We start from the raw sequence: 23,660 nt of genomic DNA, 5'->3' as shown, positions 1-23,660 counted from the left end.
TCTCATAAACTTATCTTTTTCCTAGGCTTCCTTTCCTCCCTGTCCATTGCATTCAACCATCACAATGAGCTCAGAGGTCCCTATCCCCGCACCAAGGGGTGTCCCTATTATTGGCAACCTCCTGGAAATCGAGGCCGACGTGCCCCTCAACAGCTTCGAGCGACTCGCCGAGACCTATGGTACTACATGCGCTCTGCCGAGGAGATCACCGCTAATCTAGCTGTAGGCCCTATTTTCCGATTCACCACCTTTGGCCAGACACGCGTATTCCTCAGTTCACATGAGCTCGTCGACGAGGTCTGCGACGAGGAGCGATTCGCCAAATATGTTGTCGCCGGTTTAAAGGAGATTCGCAATGGAACGAACGATGGCTTGTTTACCGCGAATTACCCCGGAGAGGAGAACTGGGCTATCGCGCATCGAGTCCTTGTCCCCGCATTCGGACCGTTGATGATTCGCGGCATGTTCGATGGTAAGATCTACCTCTAGAGGAAAGGCATACAGCTCTAATTCCCCACTAGATATGTACGATATTGCCAGTCAGCTCGTCATGAAATGGGCGCGCAACGGGCCTAATGCACCCATCACTGTTACGGAGGATTTCACTCGTTTGACCCTCGATACTATCGCTCTTTGCTCCATGGGCACACGCTTCAACTCATTTTATCATGATGAGATGCACCCCTTCATTGAGGCGATGACTGGCCTTCTTTCCGGGTCTGGTAACCGGGCTCGCCGTCCGGCTCTCCTTAATAGTCTTCCTACCAGTGAAAACGCCAAGTACTGGAACGATATCAGCTATCTCCGTAACTTGTCTCAAGAGCTCATTGATGCTCGGAAAAACAACCCCATCGACAAGAAGGATCTACTTAATGCTCTTATCCTGGGTCGAGATCATCAGACGGGCCAAGGAATGTCTGATTCCTCGATTATTGATAACATGATCACTTTCCTCATTGCCGGTAAGTGTCTATTGCTATAAAGGGTGTATTACGTGCTAACAGTTCTAGGCCATGAAACCACCTCGGGCATGCTATCTTTCATGTTCTACTACCTCCTCAAAACTCCCAGTGCGTATCAGAAGCTCCAGGAAGAGGTCGACCGAGTTCTTGAGCGACGCAAGGTCACCGTGGATGACTTGTCAAAATTCCCGTACCTTACGGCTGTCATGCGTGAAACTCTTCGCCTGAAGCCGACAGCCCCGATGATCGGTATGCATGCGCACCCAGAGAAGAACAAGGAAGACCCGGTCACATTGGGCGGTGGTAAGTACGTCTTGCACAAGAACGAACCCATCGTCTTGATGTTGAGCAAGATGCAACGTGATCCTCAGGTGTATGGCGAAGATGCGGACGAATTCCGCCCAGAACGGATGCTCGACGAGAATTTCAACAAACTACCCAAGAATGCCTGGAAACCTTTCGGTAACGGCATGCGCGGCTGCATCGGTCGTCCGTTCGCGTGGCAGGAAGTGTTGATTCTCGTCGCAATGCTGATGCAGAACTTCAACTTCCAGATGGATGACCCCAGCTATGATCTCCGACTCAAGCAGACACTTACTATCAAGCCCGAAGGATTTTACATGCGGGCAACTCTCCGTCACAACATGGACCCGACTAATCTGAGTCTGATTCTGGGTGGTACCCCGGATCTTCACAAGGCGGCTGGGGCTACTGACAGCGAAAGGAAGCATAAAGCTGCCCCTGCCGGTGCCAACCTGAAGCCTATGCACATCTTCTACGGAAGCAATACGGGAACCTGCGAGGCATTCGCACGCCGGTTGGCGGACGATGCCGTTGAATACGGGTATTCCGCTGAAACTAATCCCTTGGACTCGGCGAGGGAAAACATCCCCAAGAACGACCCCGTTGTCTTCATCACGGCTTCTTATGAGGGACAGCCACCGGATAATGCTGCGCACTTTTTTGAGTGGCTCAGCGAGCTCAAGGGCAGTAACCTAGAGGGTGTTAATTATGCAGTCTTCGGCTGTGGTCACCGTGAGTATCATTGTAAATATCTTCCAAAAGTGCTTCTACTAAACCACTCCAGACGATTGGGCGACAACCTTCCACCGCATTCCCAAGGCAGTCAACAAGCTCGCCGAGAAGAACGGCGCCTTACGACTTTGTGAGATGGGCCTAGCCGATGCAGCCAACTCCGATATGTTCACTGCCTTTGACAGTTGGGGCGAAACAGAGTTCTGGCCCGCCGTCGCCGAAAAGCTCGGTGGAGTGCAAAAAACTGAAAAGCCCAAGTCCTCGCTGCAAGTTGATGTGAGCTCGGGTGTGCGCGCATCTACTCTTGGCCTCAAGCTTCAAGAAGGCTTTGTCGTCGAGAACAAGCTCCTCACACCGCCAGGCGTGTCTGCTAAGCGATACCTGAAGTTCAAGTTGCCATCAGACACAACATATCAGTGCGGTGACTACCTGGCCGTACTCCCAGTCAACCCAAGCACCGTCGTGCGTCGCGCAATCCGTCGCTTCGACCTCCCTTGGGACGCAGTATTGCGCATTCAAAAACCAGAGAAAAGTGCCGGCCCACGTTCAATTCCCATCGACACTCCTATCTCCGCCTTTGAGCTCCTTTCCACTTATGTCGAACTTTCCCAACCCGCTTCCAAGCGTGACATGAACCTCCTCGCCGACGCAGCAACCGAAGATGCCGAAACTCAAGCTGAGCTCCGCTACCTCGCCTCTAGCCCAAGCCTCTTCAACACCGAGATCGTCCGCAAAAGAATTAGCCCCCTCGATCTCCTTATGCGCTACCCAGCAATCAAGCTGCGCATCGGCGATTTCCTCGCTATGCTCCCGCCAATGCGCGTGCGCCAATACTCCATCTCCTCATCCCCCCTCTCTGACCCCTCAGAATGCTCAATTACATTCTCCGTCCTCAAGGACCCCGCCCTTTCAGGCTTCGTCGACGGCGAAACATCAGAGTATCTAGGCGTCGCTTCAAACTACCTTTCCGAGCTCCAAGCTGGCGAACGCGCACACATCTCGGTCTGCCCCTCGCACTACGGCTTTAAGCCCCCACCCGACCTCCAAACCCCCATGATCATGGCTTGTGCCGGCAGCGGCCTCGCTCCATTCCGCGGCTTCGTCATGGAACGTGCAGAGAAGATTCGCGGCCGTTCATCATCCGCTGGATTCGAACAACCTGCCAAGGCTGTCCTGTACGTCGGCTGCCGCGTGAAGGGCCAAGATGATATCCATGCCGACGAGCTAGCCGAATGGGCCGCGCAAGGTGCCGTTGATGTCCGTTGGGCATTTAGTCGACCCGAGGAAGGAAAGGGTCAACATGTCCAGGACCGCATGCTCGAAGATCGAGAGGAGTTGACTACGCTCTTTGATCAGGGTGCTCGGATCTACGTCTGTGGTAGTACTGGCGTTGGAAATGGTGTGAGGGATGTTTGTAAGAAGGTGTTCCTTGAGCGGAGAGCGGAGACTATCCGTAAAGCGAAGGAGGCAGGTCAAGATCCTGAGCTTGAGTATAGTGAAGTTGGAATGGATGAGGAGACTGCTGTTGAAAGATTCTTCGATGCTTTGAGAACGAAGGAGCGGTTTGCTACTGATGTTTTTACTTGAGCGGGGCTAGGATTGGGCATTGTGGGTGTTTTGATTAACTAGATTGTTTTAAATCCATATTTCTCGTATGTTTCCTAAGATTTTAATTCTGAGTTCAAATGTTTGTCATTCCGAATTTTCATACTGTCGGCACACCTAGCCCTTCCCGTGCATACAACTCACCAGAGATCCCGCCATAGGAGAACATGGGACGGTTTCCAGAATAGAGCTTTCATTGATGTCTGATGAGTGCCGTTTACAATAAAAAAAGAATAGGAAATTTAGTCTTCAACAGGATATTCACGTGGCATCGTTTGCGCAGATCATCGAGCAGTGCTACAGTTCTGTCTGAGAGATTTATTCAAAGCGGTAAGGTTTAATCAATCAATTATCAATCAATCAAAGTTCTGTTCGCCTGCTTCATGATGTGGGGCACGATGAATCGCCTACTATATGAAATAATAGGCTTTGACAGAGGCCCACAACCCCCGAAAGGTTTAATCAGTATCAGACTTTACTATGCTTTGGCACCATCGCTGGACATTTCACCCTAATCACTACCACTAGCTGAATATCTCTTGCTGCGCACTTCGTTACTAGATCCTCGAACCATAGATTGTATCTCCATTGGTGATTTCAATATTTGACAGTGTACGAAACTGCGTATTGAACTGAAACGTCACGCTTTTCCACGCCGGGAAGTGCGTGTGGCAAGCTTACAGCATGGCCAGAAGATTCTTCTGAATGATATATTTGTCGATTTCTTCGTAGATTCCGATGAACAAGGATTCTAAACTGACGGTAGATTGTCTTTCAATGATTCTGCCACCGTTCTACCGAAGTTGAGAGTATTTGCCGAGGAAAGCCGAATTTCCTTGAGAAAGAGCAGTTGACTAGAGATTCGATCCAGAAGTTTTGTGGTATGTCCAGATCCCGCAAGCAGGTTGCTTCATTCACCCTAGGCGCCCCAGAAAGCCAGCAAACAACACATCTACCGGAAGTAAATCCAACTCTCATTTAAACGATGAATCACAGACTTTGCGGGACTCACAGGCCTAGACTTCCAGCCAGGAACCATCAACATTCTTCACATCAGTCTACTATCTTGCAGCCCCAGATCATGGCGTGTGGGGCCTGCCCCATGAATAAAGTCAAAAGTGGCGATGACAGGTTGAATTCCGGGGAATATGTGGAGCCATGCGGGGAAGAGCAAGTTCGGGGGTTTAGCCCCATCGCTAAGAAGATAGCTCGAGATAAAAAGGAGCTTGGGCGCTCCTCCCTTTCGTTCAACCCTTATATTAGTCACAGCTACTGCATCTACCCTCTTTTGACAACCAACTATATCAAATAGGGCTCCAGACTGACCTACCTCAATTGGTTTTTGGTCATGCCGAGCAAGGGAACAACGGCCGAAAGGCCGCATCTTGTGCAAAGGTATAATACATTCACAATTCACTAATGCAGAGATTTAACCATAATTTACAGCCATGCTCATGAAGGCGATATTCCCGGGACGGTGGATCTGAGTGCGATTGAGGGCGATGACACGGCATATGGCCAAGCGCTGTACCCTGTTCCGGCCGAGGATCCCAACGACCCTCTTCAAGTATGCTTTATCCTGACAATTCCTGCTTTTAGTTACCCGCGCTAACTCTTGTTGAATACATAGTGGCCTATCTGGAAGAAGAATATCATACTCCTTATTGTCGCATTTTACTCTTTTCTCGGGAACAGTTCCTTGACTGGGCCATCGGTCTACATTAGCTTATACAGCAAAGAGTTCGAAATCTCGCCGGCTATAGCTTCTGGATTGATCTCTTATCCGAATTTGGCATTTGGCTTTGGTATGATTGAGCACTGAGAAAATGCGACGGTTACTGATGGCTTTTAGGGTCGCTTCTCCTTGTACCCCTTTACTTGAAGATCGGGCGACGTCCGGTGACCCTTTTGTCAATGTCTGTGGTATGTGAAGCCCAGTTTTTATCTCTCTATACCTTGACGCTGATATTTTACAGTTTGTCGCTGGCTTGATTGGTGCCTCGAGGGCTACGAGCTATACCGGCCTAATGGTTGCCCGTGTTTTTCATGGATTCGGCAGGTTAGTCGGTCTCGGCCATATGTGTTGACATTCTAACCACTCTTCCATAGCGGCGTCTGCGAAAGTCTGCCTGTGCAGCTTGTCAACGACGTCTTTTATATCCACGAGCGCGGAAAGAAATTAGGCTACTACACCTGTTAGTCGAAACGACCGGGTGACCGTTTATCGTGATTTCTAACATGATACAGTGTGTCTTTGTTTGGGATCAACAGGTCCTCTGTACGCTGGATATATGCTGGCAGGAGGTTACTCTTGGCGACTCTTCTTCTACGTTGAAGCAGCATTTGCTGCCGGTCTTCTAATCGCAGCATTTTTCTTCGTCGAGGAATCTACCTATCACCGCTCTGGGCATTTGTCGCGAACGAACACATCATCGCAGTCGCTCAAAGCAGATCAGACAGAGGAAAAAGAAAAAGAACCAACAGAGCTTGAGGATGTCTCATCTGTATTGGTGCCTCGGAGAAAGAGTTTCTTGTCTACTCTCAAGCCATGGAGTGCTATCGACCCGGAGCCCGATTTCTTCATGACTATCGCCCGGTCATTCACATACTTCCTGGTCCCTGCTGTGTTTTGGGTCATCACTACCTATGGTATGAGTTCCAGCAATAGATATGAGTCAACCTTATGTACTAATCTCTAATTCAGGACTATACATTGGCCTCGGCGCCCTAGCATTCAACTACACATTCCCAATCAAAATCACCGAGCCCCCCTATAACTGGAGCGAGGTACCGGCACTGACATCTTGGCTCATGGAGTAATAGTACTGACGAACAACAGACAAACTCCGGTCTCATAGCAGTCGCCTCCTTCATCGGCTACCTCCTTGCCCTCCCATTCACCTCGACTTCTGACCGACTAGCCGCCTACCGCACAAAACGCAACAACGGAATCCGCGAAGCCGAAATGCGTCTCCCAGCCCTCTTCCCAGCACTTCTCCTCGCCCCGGCTGGACTGGTAGTCTACGGCTTCACGGCCCAGCGCGATCTCCACTGGATCGGATATTTCGCCGGGGTCGTCATGGACCAGTTCGGGTCATACTTTTATTTTACCTTTACGCTTGCGTATGCGGTGGACTCATACTATGCGAACACGTCTGAGATGCTAATTGCCATGAATCTGGGCAAACAGGCTATCTCATTTGGCATGGGCTCATATCTACTGGATTGGATCTTGACGAGGGGATATGCAGTTGTTATCGCGGGAATATTTGGGGGTGTGCTACTGGCAAATAACCTGGCGGTCATTGTGTTTGTTCTTTTTGGAAAAAGGATTCGGAGGTATACGGCCAGATCCTGGCTGGGGAGGCTTCATCAGAGGTCTGCTACGCGGGATATGACGCATTGAATGTATTCACTATGGACATGAAAATTCATTGATGTTTTGATAATGCCAGATTCCCTGGAGCCATGCAAGGTTGGATGAATTACTGTATGATCCAAGAATGCCCACGCTAGAGGTAAGACGTTGCGGCATTGCAATTCGATTCCACGACTCGGGATTGACTTCAGACGCTTCGATACCAAATCCGAGAAGGATATCAGATCTGTATACTAACTGGAAACCGTCGAATGTTGTGATTTTGCGGATTTTGCAGGTTGTTTAATATTGGTTGATAGCAGATAGGCAATATGTTAATTCTACAGTTCCTAGAGACATGTGTATTCAGATCCTGCGAGTTTCCAAAGTAGCGTAGCGTGGATCATGGGCAGATCGGGCTCATGTCGGGCGGAGTGATGCCCAGACCAGCAAGGGACCACGGATTCTCCCCGTTAGATCTCGATGCTCTGTCACTCACCGGACTGGCAAACTCAACCAGAAAGCGTACCATCCACCGGTCCATACGGAAGCTAGTATCTGCAGAATTCCTGCACGCTTCGTGGAAAGCCATTAAACGGTCCATGCAAAAGTCCAAAGTCGGCCAAAGGTCTCGGAGGCGAGTGAGGACACAGAAGTTTTTTTCCAAACGCATCTTCGCCAGTGTGACATTGGAGACGTCAGAGTCGAACAGCAAGCTGTGAATCTGCACGGTGGAAGAAATGACAAGTACGTGCCCGATCATGTTATACTTGACATCGCAGCCCGGTTCTTCATCAGAAGCATAGACTATGTCGCATAAACTGCTAGCATGCTGTTTGCATTTATCTGCGTAGTATCGCGCCTGTGTATTAAATCCGTTGGAGTCGTCATGTAGGAATCGGTAGAACAACATCTGGCCATAGTGATAATAACCAAGGTAAATGGCCGCGAAAATGCGCCCGAGACCTTGGGCGGCATACCGCGCCATATTCTCCCGGGTGTCCCGTATATGATCTGGAAGTTCCTCAAGCCACACGTCAAGCTGACCTGAAAGATGTTCAATGTTGCTGATGATAGCCTCAGGGTCTAATTCCTCTTCGGATGCACGAATGTTGAAATCATTGATCTGTAATAGGATACGGTTTAAGCGGACCATCTCAGCAAGTAGTGATGATTTCCGGTCCGTGTCAACGGTGACATCAAACCCTTGACTCCGGGTCATTTTCAGGAATGCGATTTCATCTAGGGGTAGAGGCACGTCATCTTTCGGTGTTAGAAGCCTTGGAAGCCTGACACCAGATGAAGACCACACGTCAATCATATTAAGAGCCCACCACACTGTAGCTTGTTAGCTTCGAGACCGCTCACTTAAAATATTAGCGCTTACTGCGAATATTGACCTCTTGCTCAACCCGACTGGTCGCTTGGCAATTCGGAAGATCAAGAAGCTGGGCCATTCGACATGCAACAGCATAGTGTATGTTTTCAGAAGCAGGTTTGCCATTGGTGATGGCGATGGCGCCTAGCAAGACACAGGCTTGGATAGTGGTCAATGAGACAGCATTCCAGTCTAGCAACTTTTCACATTCCTTTGCATAGCCCTGCCCCCTCTCCCTTGGATCTATCCCAGCAAAGTGAGAATCTGTCGAAAATCTAGAACAAGCTAAAATGAGTACTCCGATTTTGTAGCAAGAGAAGGAAAGCTGACCTTGCCGAGAGGGCCATCATGCCATATATTAGAATACGCGGGGCCTGCCCTCGCTTTATGTCCTCCATAAAGCTTGGTGGGTGGAACAAGGTGTGGAATTGATCATGAACATAGTCGAAGTAGAGTTGCACTAGCTCTGCACAAAGAGATTTTGTGGGTAATGGGCAATTGCCTGCTTGTCGTGGATAGAAAGAGCCTGCAAACTTGGGCTGGTCATGACTGTGTCTTCCTTTACCCGGCTCACCACTCGAACATGGCAAGCCTCGAGCAACACAGAAAGTGCAAGGCAGGCCCGGTGTACGACTCTCACATCTCCGTCGCCGCTCACTAATATCGTTAGCCGATAGCCCGGATACGGCAGGTGAGCTCCGCCTACCGACAAGCAGCACAGGCCTTGGCCTTCCTCATTCTGGGGTTTCTGCACAACAGGTGGCTGCACAACAAGTGGCTGCAAAAACAGCGAGTTGCAAGAAATGCCGTATGCCGAACTCCACAGTGGGGGTTCAACAGCCAGGGGCCTTCTCTAGTCTCTTTTCAGTCCAGTTGTGCCTTGGCATTCGTGGAGAAGCGGAATTCATCGCCTGTGAGCCAATGAGACACGTTCAAAACCGCCGCTATTGACACTTCAATCCACTCCAATGAGCTCGGCCTGATCGGTGTTCCTCCGTATGCTGGAGATGCTCCCCGCATCGTGTAAAAGGGTCGTTAGAGCCGGGGAAATACTACATCATGCAACGGGGGGCCAATGTGCAGATCGTTCTTGATTGGGCTTGTTTTTCCGACTTCGAGATCATCCGTCGGTTAATTTTTAATCTTTGCAAATTTATAAAAGGGTATGTGACGGACCGGATAATCGTGTTTTCCAACTTTCATCTTCATCCCAAGAAGGAAAGGACGGCTTCGATGGTCCGTTTCACAACCAGACTGGCGCCTGCTGCAGGGCTGGTGGCGCTTCTCAGTTGCCCAACCGTGGCCCAAGCTGCCTCTAGTAATGGTAAGTTATATGGATGCCTCCTCATCCTCGCCCTATATGCAATCAAATTCTGAGTATGCTTCAACCAGTTGTTGTGGACGGCACAAGCTTCGCCCTCAATGGCGAAAATGTTTCCTATCGCTTCCACGTGGACAACAGTACAGGCGACTTGATATCCGATCATTTCGGAGGTATTGTAACAGGGGATATCCCCGCCGATATCGTCTCTTCGATTAATGGCTGGGTTGGCGAGCCAGGCCGAGTCCGTCGGGAATTCCCCGATCAAGGCCGTGGTGACTTCCGTACCCCCGCGATCCGTGTTCGGCAAACCGACGGCTACACGGTGTCAGACTTGCAGTACCAATCTCACACCGTGATTCAGGGGAAACCAGAATTGCCGGGCCTACCGGCTACGTTCGGCACTGGAGACGATGTAACTACATTGACTGTTCGTCTGTATGACAACTATAGCTCTGTGGCTGCCGACCTCTCTTATTCTATCTTTTCCAAGTACGACGCCGTTGTGCGAAGTGTCAATGTCACCAACATGGGCAAGGGAAATATCACCGTCGAGGCGCTTGCCAGTATGAGTGTGGACTTTCCCTTCGAGGATCTTGATATGATCACCTTGAGTGGCGACTGGGCGCGAGAGGCCCATCCCCAGCGAAGAAAGGTCCAGTATGGCACACAGGGGTACGTTAGTTCGCCAGCTGTTCGATCCAGGACTCTTGACTGATATTCCACATTATAGGGTTGGAAGCAGCGCAGGCTACTCTTCGCATCTCCACAACCCTTTCTTGGCACTGGTGGACCCGGCCACTACGGAATCCAGTGGTGAAGCATGGGGCTTTTCGCTTGTCTACACTGGTTCCTTCTCTGTCGATGTAGAAAAGGGATCTCAAGGCTTTACCCGTGCTCTTCTTGGATTGAACCCAAATCAGCTGTCATGGTCGCTTGGGCCTGGCGAGTCCCTCACATCCCCCGAGTGCGTCTCCGTGTACTCAAACAATGGCATCGGCGGCATGTCCCGCATGTTCCACCGTCTCTATCGCAATCATCTCATCAAGAGCAAGTTCGCGACATCGGACCGCCCACCTCTGCTCAACAGCTGGGAAGGTCTTAGCTTTAACTACAACGCTAGCACAATTGTCGACCTTGCCCAAGAATCAGCAGACCTTGGCATCAAACTGTTCGTCCTGGACGATGGCTGGTTTGGTGTCAAGTATCCGCGCGACGATGATAACGCCGGCCTCGGTGACTGGACCCCTAATCCCGCCAAGTTCCCCCATGGTCTCGCCTCTCCCGTAGACCAAATCACCGGTCTTCAAGCTGCGAATACATCGACCGATCTGCGATTCGGAATTTGGGTCGAGCCCGAGATGGTCAATCCCAATTCTACCCTGTATCACGAGCACCCAGACTGGGCCATGCACGCTGGATCTTACCCTCGCACATTGCAGCGAAACCAACTCGTGCTTAACGTGGCCCTGCCAGAGGTCCAAGATTTCATCATCGATTTCATGACGAAACTCCTCAACAGCGCGGACATCTCCTACATCAAATGGGACAATAACAGAGGAATTCACGAGATGCCCTCCCCATCCACCGACCATAAGTACATGCTTGGAATGTACCGTGTCTTCGATACCCTGACTACCCGATTCCCCAATGTCCTCTGGGAAGGCTGCGGCTCCGGCGGTGGCCGCTTCGATGCCGGTGTCCTACAATACTTCCCTCAGATCTGGGCATCAGATGACACCGACGCCATGGAGCGCATCACCATCCAGCTCGGAACGTCTCTTGTCTACCCGCCTAGCGCTATGGGGGCTCATCTCTCTGCAGTTCCCAATCAACAAACTGGGCGCACCCTGCCTATTTCATTCCGCGGACACGTGGCTATGATGGGTGGTTCATTTGGACTGGAACTCGACCCAGCCGACATGCCCGCAGATGATAAAGCTGCTCTACCTGGTCTCATCAAGCTTGCTGAAAAGGTCAACCCGCTTATTCTGAAAGGGGATTTGTACCGTCTCAGCCTACCAGAAGACTCAAACTGGCCTGCCGTTCTGTTCATCTCTGAAAACGGGTCGCAGGCGGTGCTGTTCTACTTCCAGACTGCTCCTCGTATCAATAACTCTATCCCTCGGGTCAGATTCCAGGGTCTGGATTCGGCAGCGATGTATAAGGTTGAAGGAAAGGGTGTTTATTCTGGTGCGACTTTGATGAACATGGGGCTGCAATTCCCATTTGATACGGATGTGGGAAGTATAGTGGTATTCTTGGAGAAGGAGTGAGGATGGTTGGTGGATACTGGGAAAATTCAGAGAATTATCAACATTTATCGATCTAATTTATTTCCAATCCCAAGGTTGTGTGTTCAGTGAATTCTGTGTACAGGGTGGATCTAAATCAGTTTCACCACTTGCACACAGAGATTCTTTCTAGAACCCTGTCCCGAAGCACGCGATACTATTACGGCTACTCTACCCCTGAGTCTCTTTCTTGGCAGTATCCCTGTACAGTCGTAAATAGCAGCCTGAAATTAGCTTCTATATTAAACTAGTAAGGCCTCCAAGTCCTATAGAATGTTGATTCAGCAAAGATGCAAAACAGATGGATGTCTGCTCATTTGAGGATGTCGCAAGACTCCGAATCCCCATTCTGCCAACCACTTGCCCTGAGTGACCACTGCGAACGAACAACTTGTATAGAGATAATAATTACGTGGTAATATATTGTCGCGGGGTAGAATAAGAAGCGAGAAAAAGCAAGAGGGAGGAGACGAGAGTTAATTGTATGTGCGAGTTGAAAACGTAGTCGCCGACAGCTCCGCCCCGCCACACTATATACAACCTCGATGGAACCGTTAAACCCCCAATCCTATCATCACATCACCTGAAAGAGAGCTCAGCTTTCAAGTCTTTCGACTACCAAGGCCCTCATCTCTTAAGAAGAGATCGTGACACTGGCGCTGCCAGCACCGCTGAATGCCTCCACCGCTACGACCTGAAAATTGAAGTTGCTGTTGCCGAACCCATGCTGCGCCCAGAAGTTAAAATGGTTGGCGACAGTCACCGTTCCAGATGTGCGCGTGTTCTCTCGAACGGAGAAGTACTGCGTGAACGTGCTTGTTCCTGTGATCGACGGCTCGTTGGTCCGAGTGTCGGTGCAGACTTGGTAGGTGCCTCCATCAGAGGACACGGTACCAAGGCTTGTGGCCGAGCTGCAAGGGTTGTAATCGCCGTAGTCCTCGACGATGTAGTATTCAGCCTGAGGAGAGTTGACCCAGCCGTACACAGCGAGGTAGGAGCCAGAGCCAGAAGCGCTGTAGTCGGCAGAGTAGGTGATAGAGCTGATAAACGTTAGATCCTAGACTTATTTTAAAGAATATAGTCACCCACTTAGAGGTGCCAGTGCTCCAGCCCAGACCAACGACGAAATCGGAGCTGACTCCATTCTCCCAGTACATGGAAAATGTTCCGGCACTCTCGTCGTAGGTGAAGTCACCAAGGTTGCCGTTGTAGTTCTGGACGTAGTTAATACCAGCACTTCGCGATACTAGAACAGGTTCGGGGGCAGGGGCGGCGAATGCCGTGGCCAAGAGGCCTGCAAAAGCTGCAGTGACCTTCATGATAATTGAAGAGAGTTGAATGCTAGTGAATGGATGTGTGTAGCTGGAAGAGAAGCCTGTGCTGGTTAATGTTGCTTCGAGCCTGTTCTACCTCTATTTATATTCTGCGAAATTGACTATTTATCCTTTTTCCCTACACGACGAAGCGGCTCGGTTATGTGCATTTTGCCGCATCACCTTTGGTGGTTGAACGAGCTTGAGCCTATTTCCAGAGACAGCTCTATAGTTATGGGTTTCCGGTGCAGCCACCAATCTCGGCACTGCGCTTGGCTAAAAAGACTGCACTTGGCTAAAAGGACCGCAGTTGGCTAAAAGGACCGCAGGTGGCTAAAAGGGCCGTAGTTGGGTAACATTTGGGTTAAAAGTAAACAGTGTGGAGGCGGGGTAGTGGGGATTCTTCAGCGGTTCCCCGCAGAAACTTTGCTGGCTCAGAAGTCATGTTCATGATTATGTACTCGCTGATCCACCGAATGAACACAGTTCCTCGTTCACACAACACGTATATACTGGAGTGTCATGTTTCTTTGCTTCTTGTAGCAAGCCGAAGGCTGAATTGACGCTGCGAGAAACACTGGCCAAAATTCGGGGCAAGTACTGCTCTCATTGGCCAGGTACTTCGGAGCTTAAAGGGCACTGGGAGGAGGCCGAGCAGCTTGAGGTGCAGGTGATGGAGACGAGCAAGACGAAGCTTGGCACGGACCATAAATGCCATCGGTCTAAGAACTCTACATGGGTACACCAAAAAGGGGCCCTGCACCTCGTTTATAAAAAGGGATACCATATTGGTGGGCACGAAAACGGGAGGGTGGAGGGATGGGCGGGGATACCAAACGCGACTTGGCCTTGCGTTCCTAACATTGATATTCGGTAGCAATCTACTCAAACCATCCCTAGTCTCAGTTATGTACACTTTTCCTTGGTGTGCGTCAGGGCCATTTGCGGCGTGAGATGCGGTTGCGACTTTGAACATTTGCCGTATCCACAAGCTATTAAGCCGGGAACCAAATAGCCCTATATCTAGAGTTTATGCTTCTAAGAAGTCTACTAGTAGCTTATACCATGCGTTCCAAGCGCCTTAGGAGGCCATCCGGTTCCGCGATACCCAGGCAGATGATGGCATCGACACGCTCCTGGCTACTGGAGACAGAGTAGATACGAAGCTCATCTGCGTTGCCAGATGGACGGATGTGAGCGACATCGCCATTGGCAAAGATCATGCGGACTCCGTCGGTGAAATTTATCCGGGAGATCGAAGAAAATCCAGCCTCGGCAGAGAATATACTATGCAATTCTTGACGGAGCTGGCCAAGTTGCTGGGCATGGAGCTTCGTTACTTGAAGAGTAGCGTGATTGGGGTCAAAGGCGATGGTCTCATCGGTCTCGTATAAGATCTCCTGCATGATAGTCTCAGGAGGTGAATAGCGCTCCATGATCTTCATGCTCGTCGGGCGAGGGAAATTGCGAATCAACGCGGCGCGGCTGAAACGGTCGGGTAGTGTAGTAAACAGTTCCGGTAGCGTGAAATGTTTGTTGCGCGCCGCGAACAAAGCACAGAGCAGAGGCAGCACTGCATCGCGCGTAGGAAGCGCACTGAGTATCTTGCTGTTGTGTTCGATATTGGATCCAGTGAGAAAACCACCATTGGCTTCCCAGCCGCAGACACTATGGCGTCCTTTAGAGACCGCGTGCTGCATACCAGAGATTACATAAGGACTGCCAATCTTCGTCTTCGGCTCGGTGATATGGGCTAAGCGGCCGCGATCGATACCATCATTAGTGCTGATCGGGACGACGACGGCATCAGCACGCAGGTATTCAGCGACAATCATGCCTAGCAGGTCCCCGCTAAAGAAGCGGAGCTTGTCTCCTTCGGGAGCAAGGAGGAGCGGACGGTCGCTGTCACCGTCGCTCGACACCACTGCGTCGAAGGTCTTTCCGGTTCTATTGCAGATAGTCTGGATAGTGTTGAGCTGGTCCTGGTCAATGGCTTCGGTATCAATCGGCACGAAAGTCTCGCTGCGGCCGGCAGGAGTCACGTCAGCGCCAAGCATCTGGAGAAGTTCAACCATAAGATCCCTGCCCACGGCAGAATGCTGGTAGACGAGGAGCTTCATGCCCTGGAGCGTTAGGCCCTCGAAGAAATCCAGGTAGCGCTGGATGTAGGCTGTTTTTCCTTCAGACACGGCAGGCAGAATGTCGGGTAGCCCATTACGAAACATGCCCTGATTGTCAAATAGAGATTTGTCGTAGGGCTTGTTAAGAAGCTCCTCGCGAGTGTTTGACACAGCATTGTTAATGGGCTGTTCGTGTTTTTTTAACAACTCCCCTTTTGATGTATTGAGCTTGTAGCCGTTGCGGTCGAAAGGAATGTGACTTCCCGTGACCATGATGCTGCCCTTGCCGTTTTGAAGGGCAAAATAGGTGAGTGCAGGCGTAGGTATCGCGCCTAGATTGATGGGATGCATGTTCGCATCCTCTAAGGCCTTCTTGACTGCCTGGCAGAGGCCGCCGCGACCATTCTCAACCTTGGTGGAGCTGGGGCGGAGATCGTGCGCATAATAGAAGTCGTCGCCGGCCTGAATGCCGCCCTCGGAGGGCTGAAGAGACTGGAGATAACGAACTTCCGCGAAGACATTCGTGTAGATTTCCAGTTGAGTCAAGTGAATCACTAAGCCACGGCGGCCGCTTGTCCCAAAATTGAGAGCCTCGGGTTTGTAGGCCAAGTATGAGCGAAGAGCATTAGCAGTAGGGCCGGGCATATTTGCTTGATGCAGTGCAGATTTTTATTGAGGTACGACGTCTTTTGGGTTGATATGGATGGTTTAAATTAAGCTAAGCTTGAGACGGCTACCTTCACTCTAGGCAACTTTGCCGCGTGCGGAAAACAGGTAGAATCGATCAACGTGTTCATAGTCAACGACAAACGCTGATTGGTCGGCCTCATACCGATATGATTGGCTGCTATCGATTCCAATCTGGATCAATTTCTTATTAATAGACTAATTTATATGGCTTTTAGATAGGCTACATCTTCTAATTGCTCTAAAAAAGTTACCGTTGGACATCCGCATGGTGCTACCATGGGACTAAGTCTGGTTCCACCCCCCATCCCCACGGTCCCATGGATATAGCGGTCCCTGTCCTGGGAATAATTCACCTCGAAACCCTTAGACAAGGTATTGTGAAGGGAAGCCTGGTGATTTCTTTGTTCTTCTTGTGAATATGTTTCTCAGAGCCCGTTCCAGCTCATGCACTTAGGTGTTGTCTTCATCTTGCTACAATCCCAGAATGCCCCATTTCTCGTCACCAGCACCACAAAGTACGTATGGAACAAACTAGGTCGCATAAGCTTCGGCAAGGCTAAAAGCGTGGTTATCAAAATCGTAGGTCTACATGCTTCTAGCCACACAAGAAATTATTGAAAGATGTCGCCAATCTTAGGTCATAGCTTCTTCTCCAGTAACATTTCAATCTCTTTTCTATACGATCTATGGCGAGTTCCAACTCCGTGATTAGAAAGAACAGAATTTGTTCTTTCAAATAGAAGCACTTTGTATTGCTAGCGGGTTGAAAAGTCACTGACACATAGAAAGGTTCCGATAAGCCGGTCTCAAGGAATCCTGCATCCTTAGAGGAATGATTCGATGACAATTGCTAGACAAAAACCTTGAGCATTAACCAATATTGTTGAATAAGTGGCAGAGACTGCGTCTCATCATCATAGGTAGCGTCTAGGTCATATTCTTCAGCTGTATCCAAAAGATGGGTGTTTTCGTCGCACTCGAAAGACTGCTCTTCACTCTCACCCGAGAACGTAAAGGTAATTCTATAGATGATCATATTGAAAATCTTGGAAAGACTCGTGATAGCGGAGGACGGTTGTTTGAAAGTGCAGTGGCAGATGTGTTAATCAGAAAGGATGGAAACTGTGCAACTAGTTGTGTTCTCGAAGGGGGTTATCGAGTTTCGATACCTCCAATATCACAAACAGAAGAACCTACGACCTTGGCCAATAGCACCCCAGTACCCTCTAGAGCTGGATCGAACTTCTAGTGAAAACCTGCCCCGATATGAGGTTTTTACCCGGCCATTCGGGGAGCAGAACCACAGTCAGGCTCACTGAGATTACTTCGAGACTGATTAGAGGCATCTCTTGGTCACTTAGTCTCCGCCTCAAGGCTATAAAAATTGCCACATATTAACTACCACTTAACGGGTGGCGGTTCCTGTTGCGACCCACAAGTACGTATCCAATCAAATGCACGGGTTCGGCGGCGCCAGGAACAAAAAAAAGATTTTTGCAGACCAGAAGCCGAAATTCGGCATATGACAATCCGGGGCATTGGGGAAAAATCAATCCCAGAAATTAACATTGCGCATTGGACACTGAACGCCTGCATACCAGACTCCGAACACGTGAAACCTTGTGTAAGCTAAACTCCATTGGTTGGCGTCATCTGTACTTGCGCAAGAGAAGCCTTAATGGCGTGACGAAGTCTAACCAGAAAATCCCAGATAAGGCAATTCCCCAAGTTCGGCCGAGAGAACTTGCGTGTTGTTGCGAAGAAGTCGAGCGACAGCGTTATTTCGACGTATATTCCAAAGTGTCGGGTTTACAGTTTGCATAAGTATCTAAACCATGGCTAAGAGCGTCGCCGTTATTGGCGCTGGGCCTTCAGGAGCCATTGCCGTCGACGCATTGATGCAGGAGAGGGTGTTCAATGTTCGTGTCTTTGAAAGACAAGAGAAGGCCGGTGGATGCTGGTATGTTCCCACAAGTCCCATCGTCGTATAGCTTCTAACGACTACAGGGTCTCAAGAGATGATGCGCCGCCGCAAAAGTTCGACCTTGATGGTCTAGCAGCACGCACAGCAGATGTGCCATTGAAGATCCCTGAGCAGCTTCCATGCCGTACACCGGTAGTGGGCCAGGATCGTTTTACTGATTCACCGGTCTATCCTGGGCTGGAGACGAACGTGGATGCAGGTGCCATGGAGTACTCTCAGGAGAAAATTCCCACAGTTCGGTCGCAGTGGTCAATCGAGCGCCATGGCGAGGATACGCCGTTCCGGCATCATTCTGTCATGAGACAGTATATTGAGGACCTGTTCACAAAAAAGGGTAACGCAGATCTTGTGCAGTACAATACCACTGTTGAACGGGCAATCAAAGACGCGGCCAGCCAAAAATGGGTCCTCACTCTTCGACGCACAGAAAGCCTCAATGATAGCCAATCTGACTATTGGTGGTCCGAGACTTTCGATGCACTTGTGGTTGCCTCTGGTCACTATGCAGTGCCATATATCCCTGCCATACCCGGGTTGAAAGAGTTTGCGGAGCGGTATCCGGGCAGCATCGAACACACCAAGCATTACCGCGGACCGGAGAAGTACCGTGGCAAGGTATGTCTACACTCGCTATAATTAATGTTCGACCTATATTAATTCTCCGCAGAAAGTCGTGACAGTCGGAGCATCAGTATCGGCTGCGGACACAGCAGTGAGCCTGGTTGGCACCGCTAAATCCCCGATTCACTGCGTGACCCGCGGTCGCTATAACGTGTTTTTCGGCAACGATGCATTCCAGCACCCGATGATTCAAGAACGGGGACCGATCTTGCATATCGGTGTCGAGGATCGATCGATTCACTTCGAAGATGGTACATCCGAGACTGGCGTGGATAACATTCTCTTCGGAACCGGATTCACCTGGACACTTCCTTTCCTGCCTGCAGTGCAAACGCGCAATAACCGTGTCCCGGATCTGTATCAGCATACATTCTACCGCCACGATCCCACCTTAGTGTTTGTCGGAGCTGTATGTCACATGCCACAAACTTCCAACCGAAACGACGCTAACGAGCTTAACAGGTCGGAGCTGGTCTCACCTTCAAAGTCTTCGAGTGGCAAGCCGTGGCCGCCGCACGCGTGCTAGCAGGCAAAGCCACTCTCCCCAGTGTCTCCGAGCAAGAGAAGTGGGAAACAGATCGCATCGCAGAGAGAGGCGATGGGCCTGCGTTCACAGTCATCAACCCGGAGTTCAAGGCCTACTTCGAGGCCATGCGCCTACTCGCCGGCGAGCCGCAGAATGGTATCGGACGCCCGCTCCCTCCTTTTGAAGAGAAATGGGTCGATGACTTCAACGCCGGCCACGAACGTCGCAAGAAGATGTGGAGACGGAACAATGCGGTGGGGAAGCTATAGCCGCATATCTCATGCCTGAGCCTCGTATTTAGCGTTTAAAATACATTTAGATCGTATCACTGACAGTCTCCTGTAAGCCTTTGCAATTTGCATCGGACAAGATTTCAGCCCCCTTGGCGCATTGTATCACCTTGTTAGTGACGGCATGATCGAAGAAGGAATCCCCAAACTTGAAAGGTGTGCATTAAGATCGGCCCCAATATTGACCAGCTGATGAAACTGTGGCTGAAGCCACCGTCAGCCAGATTTTGCGGAGGCCAGCCCTATTAGGAAGATATTGCTCCCATAGCGTCTTAGCGGAGCCTCAGGGTTTGAGGGGTTCGAGGGTCCTTAAATAGTGAGTTCGAGCACCTCGTTCGGGCTTCCGAGATTGAAAGGAGATCAGATCATCTTAACCCCGAGATTACGCTTTCCTTCACCCTTTGCGCCCAGGAGTACAGCTGGCCGTCTTCCAATTCAATACTGTTCTACAGCACGGTTCCGCGCCTAATCGCCTCAAAATGGACGTGAGCAACAGCACAAACTTCACACAACCCGCCGAATGCTATTACTCTCGCGATGCCTTCCCATCCATGGGCAACCTGAAAGACTACACCGCTGTCCCGCTCTACCAAACGGCGAACCATTATAAAGATATGTACTCGATCCTAGACGACTGTTGCGCCAGTGGTCGAATGTGGACATACTCGAATCCAAAGCCGTGTACTGCTGTTTGCAATTCTACTTCAACGAAGGCGGCGCAGCAGGTACAGTATTGTTTGAATGCGGAGCATGTTGAATATGGTGGTGATGCCAGTGGGGCGGGACGGGAGGTCGTGGAGAAAAGGACTTGGTTATTGTTACTTGGTGGACTTGTTCTCAGTGGCATTTTGATGTGAATGGTGTGGTTTCTGATGTTGTGGGGGGCTTTTCGGGCTGTTTAATTCCTGGTCTCTGGTTTTATCTGTGTTTGATACCCATTGGGTTTCAAGGTGTGTGGGTTTTGGATGAGCGGTGTGTCGATGTATCGGAGCTGAAAATTGCATTGATTATTTACGTGGCAGACCATGGGAGCCAGTTCAGGATAAATCTTTCACTCTAAGGCGATGAGACTTAATCCTCTCATGCTTTGGGTTCGGACGGTGCCCGACGTAAGCTTACCCCTGCATAGAGTGGGTTGATGTTCAGGTTGAAGATGGGGCCAAGTGCCCACCTGAGGGGGCTGTTTCTTACCTGCGGGTCCTGGCACAGGACTCGATCCAAGGTTCAAATTCTTAGGTGATTCAATCGACGTATTAAAAGTTTTTATTCTGCAGCTGTGTGGTGAACATAGTTCGTAACCGTGAAAGGCCTATTTAAACCTATAATCACTGCGAAGATTCCCAATCCAAGAAATATTTATACCGATATCTCTACCTTCACTCCCTCACTCTCCTTGATCAAGCCATTTTTATGCAAGAAGTCCGCAATCTCCTTGTAGCCAGCGGTGGCGTTGTAATGTAAGTTGAGGCCGTGGGCTGTGTCGGGTTGAATCACAACGGAGAATGCCCTGGAAGAGGGGAATGCGGGCTTCGCAGCGGCGGGGATGGAAATATGGGTGCCACCAGTGTTGAGACAGTCACCTCCACAGAAAGGTACATCGTTGGAGCCGGTGGCAATGAGAACGGGGCCGGTGAACTTGCTGGATGGGGGAACACTGCTAACTGTCAAGAGCTCACCAACGGTAAGAGGTTGCTTGTTCTTCTCCGCATATTCGAGGAGCTTGGTATCAAAGTTGCCTGGGTAAAGGAACATGTAATGATTGTTGCCCATATCCGCGTTCGTCAGATATCCTGAGGTGTAGTTCTGGCCGGAGTTGGAGAAGGCACCTGGAGATTGGTTCAAACGGGCCTGCTGGAGGTTGGCCCCTGCCATAAACATGGGCATGAAGGTACTGTTCATTGAGTAGCCTGTCAGGACAATTGCATCAGAGAGGTCGGGATAAGTGGCAGAGAGGCCGTAGGTCAGGATAGACCCGAAGGAGTGGCCGACATGCACGATCTTGCCGGGCTTTTGGTGAGAGTGGCCATAGCCGTGGCCTGCATGAATAGCGCCATTCCGTAGCATTTTGGTCAGCTGGACGAGCGACTCAAGCTCCAGAGGAAGTTGGATCTCTTCCTTCGCATCGCCGTGGGACGACATGCCAATGCCCAGACGGTCGAAGGCAAAAGTATGGTAGCCGCGGGAGAGGGCATAGTCGACATAGGAGTAGTTGTAATTGTTGTAAGGCAGTTCCCAGTAGCTACCCTTATTTAATACGTGGTTCATATAAATCTTAATATGTGAACTCACGACTTGTCAAAGCCCATGCCATGGGTCAGGATCTGAAGAGTAGGCGCGTTGCCGCTAGCGGTACTCGGCATGCAATACCGAGCCGAAATTTCATACCGACCAGAGACATTTTTAGAGCCGGTCAAAAAGTCTTCAGTGCCGCTGCCACCCTGTCGACTAGCGTCCAAAATGAACGCGGTGACATCCATGTTGCTCTGAGGAGTTTCAACACCACCGAAATTCGCATTTTCAGCGGTAGCAGTGATGGGGATGGTCATGTTGTAGCACGTTTTCGCCGAGACAGCGCTGACCATTAAGGCGCAGAGTCCCATTTTTTGAAGCATCTTGCCGTGAAGAGAGTGACACAGCTTGCACGCGGTCCGTTCCTGGGCATGAGAATGTGCGAGCTACATGCTTTATATCCGAAGTATAACGCGAGCGCAACCTTGCTTCTCACAAAGGACTCATCCTTAGCTTGGCGCTGTCGACCGTTCCTGCATAGGTGGTTCATGGTACATCTACAAATTTGTCAATAGCCCGTGTTCATTAACATGATTGGGTGTTGGAGAAGTGGATGAAGCCGATCAAAGACCAAAGACTGGCGCCGACGCTCCTCGCTGAATTTTAGGACAAGATAGTCGCCAGCCTAAATCTGCAGGGGTGAATGAGAGAATTAAAGAGTGTTCATGATTGGTGTGTGAGAAGCGGAAGAACGAATGGTCGTTAACGATCACCGATCGTCGCCAATCCCACTATTGAGGAAGCCGGATTAAAGGCCGCGCCTACTCCACGCATGATCGCGGATGCTAATTCGCGCCCTCCATGGCAATTTTTTTTGATTTAATGGAAGCCTTGCGAAGCAATTCGTTTACTCGTTGTGCGGAATTGGTGATTAGATCATGTGGAGGGATTAGCCCTGAAGCCAATACCGGGGACTCTGCGACCCTCGGAATGCTATTCAAGACTACCGAGTAGATTCGATAGCCCAGGACAGCCCTCAGCATCAGAAGTGACCTCTCCACCTTTTAGGCAATGATTTCAAATTCTGACCCAGTGTACCCTCATGGGAGCCGGACAACCCCAATTATTTTTCGGTGCTGACAATTTTCGTCTTGTGCATTGACCCCCCCCCCCCCCATCGGTCTGGGCTTAACGCGGCCGGGCCCACGAGCATGCCGCCGATCAAGACCCAATTTAACATTTTGCCGGTTGAGACATTCTAAGCTCCTTAGGGAAGCTAACTTTGTGTCATTTTGGCGGTTTTCGAAGTAGGGACTGGGCCCGAAAGCGAATTTTCTCTTGAGAATCAGGTTGAAGCTCAATCGAACATGAGTTCTCATCTTCAGAGAGATGATCGGTAAGAGGCAACCTGAATGACCTTCGTAGTGAACAACGACCTAGCAGATACCGCCTTTCTTATCTCCTTTTTCCCACGCAGAATGTATATGATTGGACGATATGTACAGATTACAGCGTAATCAGTCAGGGGCGAAACATCGCAGTAACAGGCATTGAGATCCTTGAATGAGACCTTTGCTGTTCAAAAAGCGAGGTGGATCCACAGAAAAGCCTGCAATTAACTTATGTTTCTCTAGATAGAGGTAGCAGCTGAATGAAATAGGCGATACTAGATTATGAGGGTAAAGAAGCATTGAACAATCTGTAGTCAATGTAGAAACTCTAGCCTAGTAGACTGTCTTTACATTCCGGTCGTAGTGAGCGCCACAGATTCGAAGCCTAGGAGCTCGTGATCTTTATGTGTCTCTCCATCGGTTATCAGATGGGGTGAAGGTGACACATTGAGTCTTACGTCATCGGCTTCATACATTATGGTGGTGAGAGAAAATGTGAAGGCTTCATTGCACGTTTCTCACAGGGATTCGCCCGAAATCTTG

At 50.1% G+C, this 23,660-nt stretch overlaps 9 protein-coding genes across 9 annotated transcripts; 5 read left to right on the top strand and 4 right to left on the bottom strand.

Moving 5' to 3' along the window:
* Positions 1 to 64: 64 nt before the first annotated feature.
* N7443_007722 (bifunctional cytochrome P450/NADPH--P450 reductase) lies at positions 65 to 3,584 on the top strand (the record flags this gene model as incomplete). The annotated part of the gene is made up of 5 exons (XM_056887778.1): positions 65 to 179; positions 227 to 472; positions 522 to 962; positions 1,011 to 1,997; positions 2,050 to 3,584. 5 exons carry the CDS (start codon positions 65 to 67, stop codon positions 3,582 to 3,584), a joined length of 3,324 nt encoding a protein of 1,107 aa, XP_056739469.1.
* A 1,366-nt stretch (positions 3,585 to 4,950) lies between these two features.
* N7443_007721 (uncharacterized protein) lies at positions 4,951 to 7,008 on the top strand (the record flags this gene model as incomplete). Its single annotated transcript, XM_056887777.1, has 9 exons — positions 4,951 to 4,997; positions 5,049 to 5,169; positions 5,233 to 5,407; positions 5,455 to 5,525; positions 5,579 to 5,661; positions 5,712 to 5,797; positions 5,850 to 6,251; positions 6,307 to 6,389; positions 6,442 to 7,008. 9 exons carry the CDS (start codon positions 4,951 to 4,953, stop codon positions 7,006 to 7,008), a joined length of 1,635 nt encoding a protein of 544 aa, XP_056739468.1.
* Positions 7,009 to 7,363: 355 nt separating this feature from the next.
* Positions 7,364 to 8,182, bottom strand: N7443_007720 (fungal specific transcription factor domain-containing protein; the record flags this gene model as incomplete). Its single annotated transcript, XM_056887776.1, has 1 exon — positions 7,364 to 8,182. One exon carries the CDS (start codon positions 8,180 to 8,182, stop codon positions 7,364 to 7,366), a length of 819 nt encoding a protein of 272 aa, XP_056739467.1.
* A 1,389-nt stretch (positions 8,183 to 9,571) lies between these two features.
* On the top strand, positions 9,572 to 11,935 carry N7443_007719 (alpha-galactosidase; the record flags this gene model as incomplete). Its single annotated transcript, XM_056887775.1, has 3 exons — positions 9,572 to 9,662; positions 9,731 to 10,334; positions 10,393 to 11,935. The coding sequence occupies 3 exons, from the start codon at positions 9,572 to 9,574 to the stop codon at positions 11,933 to 11,935; spliced, it is 2,238 nt and encodes a 745-aa protein (XP_056739466.1).
* Positions 11,936 to 12,587: 652 nt separating this feature from the next.
* N7443_007718 (glycoside hydrolase family 11 protein) lies at positions 12,588 to 13,272 on the bottom strand (the record flags this gene model as incomplete). Its single annotated transcript, XM_056887774.1, has 2 exons — positions 12,588 to 12,993; positions 13,043 to 13,272. 2 exons carry the CDS (start codon positions 13,270 to 13,272, stop codon positions 12,588 to 12,590), a joined length of 636 nt encoding a protein of 211 aa, XP_056739465.1.
* A 1,052-nt stretch (positions 13,273 to 14,324) lies between these two features.
* On the bottom strand, positions 14,325 to 16,031 carry N7443_007717 (uncharacterized protein; the record flags this gene model as incomplete). The annotated part of the gene is made up of 1 exon (XM_056887773.1): positions 14,325 to 16,031. The coding sequence occupies one exon, from the start codon at positions 16,029 to 16,031 to the stop codon at positions 14,325 to 14,327; it is 1,707 nt and encodes a 568-aa protein (XP_056739464.1).
* A 1,880-nt stretch (positions 16,032 to 17,911) lies between these two features.
* On the top strand, positions 17,912 to 19,476 carry N7443_007716 (uncharacterized protein; the record flags this gene model as incomplete). The annotated part of the gene is made up of 4 exons (XM_056887772.1): positions 17,912 to 18,036; positions 18,084 to 18,675; positions 18,728 to 19,090; positions 19,144 to 19,476. 4 exons carry the CDS (start codon positions 17,912 to 17,914, stop codon positions 19,474 to 19,476), a joined length of 1,413 nt encoding a protein of 470 aa, XP_056739463.1.
* Positions 19,477 to 19,976: 500 nt separating this feature from the next.
* On the top strand, positions 19,977 to 20,354 carry N7443_007715 (uncharacterized protein; the record flags this gene model as incomplete). Its single annotated transcript, XM_056887771.1, has 1 exon — positions 19,977 to 20,354. The coding sequence occupies one exon, from the start codon at positions 19,977 to 19,979 to the stop codon at positions 20,352 to 20,354; it is 378 nt and encodes a 125-aa protein (XP_056739462.1).
* A 499-nt stretch (positions 20,355 to 20,853) lies between these two features.
* Positions 20,854 to 22,097, bottom strand: N7443_007714 (alpha/beta hydrolase; the record flags this gene model as incomplete). The annotated part of the gene is made up of 2 exons (XM_056887770.1): positions 20,854 to 21,736; positions 21,787 to 22,097. 2 exons carry the CDS (start codon positions 22,095 to 22,097, stop codon positions 20,854 to 20,856), a joined length of 1,194 nt encoding a protein of 397 aa, XP_056739461.1.
* Between the last annotated feature and the right edge of the window lie 1,563 nt (positions 22,098 to 23,660).

Source organism: Penicillium atrosanguineum, assembly GCF_028827265.1.
Source record: "Penicillium atrosanguineum strain IBT 20685 chromosome Unknown utg000006l_segment0_segment0, whole genome shotgun sequence".
NCBI classification, from domain to species: Eukaryota; Fungi; Ascomycota; class Eurotiomycetes; order Eurotiales; family Aspergillaceae; genus Penicillium; species Penicillium atrosanguineum.
This window is presented reverse-complemented; position numbering and strand designations above follow the sequence as displayed.